Source organism: Nematolebias whitei, chromosome 23, assembly GCF_014905685.2.
Source record: "Nematolebias whitei isolate Nwh7 chromosome 23, NemWhi1, whole genome shotgun sequence".
NCBI lineage: Eukaryota > Metazoa > Chordata > Actinopteri > Cyprinodontiformes > Rivulidae > Nematolebias > Nematolebias whitei.
The window spans coordinates 14,286,287-14,291,650 of NC_056520.1; the positions used below are offsets into that span (position 1 = coordinate 14,286,287).

A 5,364-nucleotide genomic window follows, 5' to 3' on the forward strand; every position below is an offset into this window, starting at 1 on the left:
CCTTTCAAAAAGTGAAACTTTGTATATTATATTCATCCATTACACACGGACTGAAATATTTCACATGTTGATTTCTTTAAATGTTGATGATTATAATGCGATTTATACTCCGAAGCGTCTTATATGTTTTTTTCCTCTACGTGAGGCATTTGTTGACGAATGCGACCTATACGCCGGAGTGACGTATAGTCCGGAAAATACGGTATTTGTCCAATTTTGAAGGTTTATTTTTGCAACAACCATAAAATGTAATTTAAGATTATGTTTGTCAAACATATACAAGTATATACAACAAATCAAAATAGTTTAACTGTAAATGATTTAATGGGAAAAAAACACAATCTTTGTAGGCAGAATAATAAAAAAATAGTTTATCTTTACTAAGACGCAGGTTATAAAAGCTTCCTGACAAGGAGATAATGTAAATGCATCTTCCAATTCCTCTTCCTGCAAATGCACTCATGCATTTCTATGAGAGGCAAAGTTTACCACAAACATGAATATTTAAATACGTAACAAAAGCAGTTTCACTGGAGTTTGGATTGTCATAAAGTTGCAATAAATAAATAAAACAAACCACAAACGGGTGAGTAAAACCATGTCTCATTACCAGTCAGTCATGTCTATGTGAACAGTTCAGTTTACAAAATCAGCTACGTATAAGAAACTAAAATTTCCTTACAATTTCATTTGTCCTTTCACACAATAAATCTACAAAGATCAGTTCTTATATTGGGGGAAGAAAATCCACTTTAGTCTTCTTTATCTGCCTTCAGAGGCTCCTTGGACTGAAGTGCAACATCAGAACCAATGGACTCGTCGTCTTCAATGTCTGCGTCATCGTCTTCGTCTGTCTCGTTGGTTGAATATGAGCCTTTTTGTCTGGACAGACACCACAGCAGGACGGTGATCGTACAGAGGAAGATCAGCAGCACAACAGAGACGATTCCTGTGAAGGCAGAGGACAAATATCAACACAACTGGAGACACTGGGCACGTTGAGAGCATTTTGCTATAACAACATAAAGTACCAGTTATACAATTATATAAGTACATTTGTATATAAATGTCAATTAAAAAAAGTGGGTGTAAAGGACCAAAAGCTAGAGTTGAATGCCAAATTTGAATATCGGAAATAGAAATGATTGTATTTTACGTATGCACTGAAGAGGTGGGGAACACTCAGGGCCTTCAAATCCTTCAGAGAAGGCCTAAGAATTCAGTTTAACATAACATAAACATTCATAATGTATCAAAGTTCATATTCAATGATCCAGGTAGAAAATCCAACAAAGTTCAGTCAGGTCATCTAGACAGTTTCTTTTTTTTTGTTGTTGAGACTTTTCATCCTTCATCCAAAGGACTTCATCAGTCTGAGGAGCCACAACAAACGGAGTCCCACAAGCAGCACACTCACGTAGTGGGCCATCCAGTTTGCTGGTGATAAGATAGTTTCTGGGGCCTGCCCTCTCCCCAATCGACACCTCTGAGGCAGCCATAGCCAAAGTGGTTCAAAACATCAAAGTTCATGCTCAATAATCCAGGTAGAAAATCCAACAAAGTTCAGTCAGGTAATCTGGACGGTTTCTTTTTTTTCGTTTGGATGTTTTGTACTTCATCCAAAGGACTTGCATCAGTCCAAGGAGCCACAGCAAACTGTGGCCCACAAAGGAGCATGTGGATCTCGTTCTGAGGAAGTCCTTTGGATGAAGGATGAAATGTCTCAACAAAAAAAGAAACTGTCCAGATGACCTGACTGAACTTTGTTGGATATTCATAATGTAGTTTTTCTTATTTTTTGCTTATTTCTTCTTAGTTGAAACGTTTTATCTTTTGTCCAAAATACCAAAATTCATGCTCTACAACCCAGGTACAAATCCAACAATCTTCAAGCAGGTCATCTAGACGGTTTGTTGTTGCTTTTTTTGTGGCTGAGACGTTTCGTCCTTCATCCGAAGGTCTTCTTCAGTCCAAGAAGCCACAAACAAACTGGAGTCCCACAAATACTACACTCCCATAGTGGGGGGGAAAAAAAAGTTTGCTGGTGATAAGATGGTTTCTGGAGTCCGCCCTCTCCCCCATTAACTCCACTGAGGCAGTCATGCCAAAATGGTTCAAAACACCAACAGTTCATGCTCAATAATCCAGGTACAAATCCAACAATGTTCAGCCAAGTCATCTGGACGGTTTATTTTTATCCAAAGTACTTCTTCAACTGTAGAAGTATTTTAGAACCAGTCAGAATGTTGATATAGAGGGTGAGTTAGACTCAAAAAAATCACACTAACATTCTAGTTGCTCCAAAAAAGCAAAGGTTTAATATCACATTTAGATTGATATTGATCACTTTCAATATAAAAGTTGTGCTTTGGTTTCATTAAATGATCAGATTTTACTGAAACTGTAAGTTTCAGTAAATCTGTAAATTGTGTCCTGACAGGACAAGATGTAAAAAGATCTTTTTTTGTAATACCTCTATCCACCCTCATGGCCTTTTCCCCTTTTCTATCTAAAAGTATTCTGATAAGGATAAGAGGCCGCACTCTCAGAGAGCAGCAGCTACGTGCACTCCGCCCATCTTTCGGACGACAGTACGGACATATTCTCGCTGTATCTCGGTACAATGATAATAAAGCTTATTCTGATTCTGTGGGTTACTGTTGAAGTTCAGTGTGACTTATTGAAATGACATGTTGTACTTGAATGTAAGAGATTGTGTATATCAAAGGGCCTTCTAGAAAATCTTGGGACAGAAATGGGTGAACTTTTTCAGGTTACGTGTTCCGACGGGTTGTCCTTATTGGGTTTTCTGTTTAGTTCTGGTAGTGTTGTAGTACTTGAGACCGGTCTTGGTCTTGAGACCGGTCTCAAGACCACTTTTCGATGGTCTCGGTCTTGTCTCGGACTCGACGGCATTTGGTGTTGGTCTTGTCTCAGTCTCGGACATTGAGGACTTGGGATTTTATTTCAAGACCAGTCAAGACCACAACTGTGGAAATATCACTAAACTGTCAGAACATTGTCCAGTTTATTTGTTAACATACTTGTTTTTATCGGATGCAAAACGTACTGGCTCAAATCCAATCAATATCGTGACTCGTTGCTAAATACATTATTTGTTACCGTTGTCACGCCCACCCCCTTTCACTCACACGCGTCACTCCCAGTGTGGCCAGATTGGGCGGTTTACTGCCAATCGGGCGGTTTTCATTCTGATTTTGCTGGGAACTCTGGGAAGATTTTCGTTGGATTGTTGCATTTTGCCTCATATTGTTAAATTACCTTGGCTTGTACTGATGTGCGTTCATGTTCAAACAGTAAATATACTGTAACTATATATTGACTGGGCAGATTTGTGTGTGCTGTGGCAGTTTTTAACAGATTTTTGGGCTGGAAAACCCTCAACTCTATCTGGCAACACTGGTCACTTCAAGAAAATGAGAAGTGATTGTCTTGGCGCGGGAGAAGATGTCTGCCATATCATCAATTGTAAAATTTGCCTATTTAAATCACAAAGAGTATACTTGTAACTAATGCAACTATATGGTTATCCTTGGTGTTGAGTTCAGACTTATGAAGAGTGTTTTGCCACTGCAGTGTTTTAAGGCTTGGCATGTGATTAAACTGCTTCCAGTTTAACAGTTGTGCAATTTTATTGTTGAATGTATATTCATTCAAAAGCAAACAAAGTTGCAGTATGTAACTTTTATAAAAAAAAAAAAAAAAATTATAATAGAATTTTATATTTATTTTATTTGAGGTCTTGGTTTCGACTTGGTCTCGGACCCTAAAAGTCTTGGCCTTGTCTCGGTCTCGGTACACTCTGGTCTTGGTCTCGGGTTAGGTGGTCTTGAACACAACACTAAGTACTGGGTCAGCATTTACAGTAGATTGTTGTTTGTGACTGTAAAATCATGACACCTTAAATCATATGATGAGGAGAAGCACTTCCTGTCAGCGTAATTGAATTGTGAAAACGAAAGTAAAGTGATATGATCATACTGTGACTCCCTGTCTTTTTTAGTTTCAATAGAATGCTGCAATATTACATCCAAACTGAAGACCCAACCCTTTTAGTCACATAAAGAACTGTGCAAAGTTTGATGGAAGGGTCCCTCCCAGTCCCTCTCTGCTGTGCTTTAGCAGGCTCCACCCTTTTCCCCGTTTGCTGTCTTCAGCTGGCCATGGCTCCTCCTTTTCTGCATTAGAAACCCAATTTTCTCTCTATTGTTTTTCATCGGGCCACTCCCCCTCTCTCTTTGCTGTCGGTCAACAGGCCGTTCCCCTTCTCTTTCTGTTGTGATTTAACTGGTCCCTTCCACTTCTTAAGAAACTCGATTTTACATCTGTTGTTTTTCAGCTAGCTTCTTTTCATTTCTCTTTCTTGTGCTTTAACAGGCCACTCCCACTCCCTCTCTGCTGTGCTTCGGCAGACCCCTACAACTTCCTCTCTGCCCAAGAAACCCAATTTTCGCTCTGCTGTGATTCAACAGGCTCATGCCCATGGTTGTACTTTAATAAGCTCCTCCTTTAAGCTCCCCTTTCTCTCTCACGGTTGTGCTTTAGAGCTGTCATTTCTAACGCGAACCCAAAACCCGGCCCGGACTGACCTGGATTAGGGCCGAGCCATTATACTGTGATTAATGGGCGGGGCGGGCCAGTCTCGGGCTTTAAATTAGGTCAGGGTCAGCTGCGATCCAATTATATGATAACATGGCCTGCCATACATCCACCAGCCGCACGTGCCCATTTCACCACGAGCTGACCAGCCTTGAAAGAGGTAAAAAGTTCAGTTAAGCTTCAGATGGGACTGTACTGCCAGGCAGCGATCCATCGCCCAAATGGACGTTCATTCTGCCCCTGCACTCAGCGGACGCACGCGGCCGAAGACCCAGACTGGTGAGATCCCAAAGCAGACGCGTGTGTCAGAGATGTCTCCGTGTCTCAGTAATTCAGAAAAATACAGTCAGAAACGGGGTTTAAATGCTTTTTTATGAACATGAAAGGACAAACACCTTTCATCTCCAAATCTTCTGCTGCATTTATTCAGCTGTACGTTCTTGACCGTTAATAACTATGTCAGTTTTTTTCCGAGTTTGGACCTGTAATTACTGTTAATTCGTCAAGTTGGGTGGGGTTCGGAAATTATGACTGCGGGCTGGGGCCGGGTCGGATCAGATTTTTAAGACCCGAATGCAACTCTATTGTGCTTCAACAGCACAACAGCAGAGTGGTTTGGGGAGAAGCATATCAGGAGATAGTGGAGTGGGAGGAACCTGTTGAAGTACAGCAGAGAGGAAAGGGAGGAGCCTGTTGAAGTACAGAAGAGAGGGAGGGGAGGAGCCTGTTGAAGTACAGAAGAGA

General features: G+C 40.8%; 1 protein-coding gene across 1 annotated transcript in view; it reads right to left on the reverse strand.

The window, feature by feature from the left end:
- Nucleotides 1–267: 267 nt before the first annotated feature.
- LOC119428725 (cell adhesion molecule 1-like) overlaps nt 268–5,364 on the reverse strand; it is a 10,552-nt gene continuing 5,455 nt past the window's right edge. Inside the window, exon 4 of the mRNA XM_037696398.1 lies at nt 268–949. Coding sequence (XP_037552326.1) covers nt 753–949 — 197 coding nt within the window. The 3' untranslated portion in view covers nt 268–752. The remainder of the gene's footprint in view (nt 950–5,364) is intronic.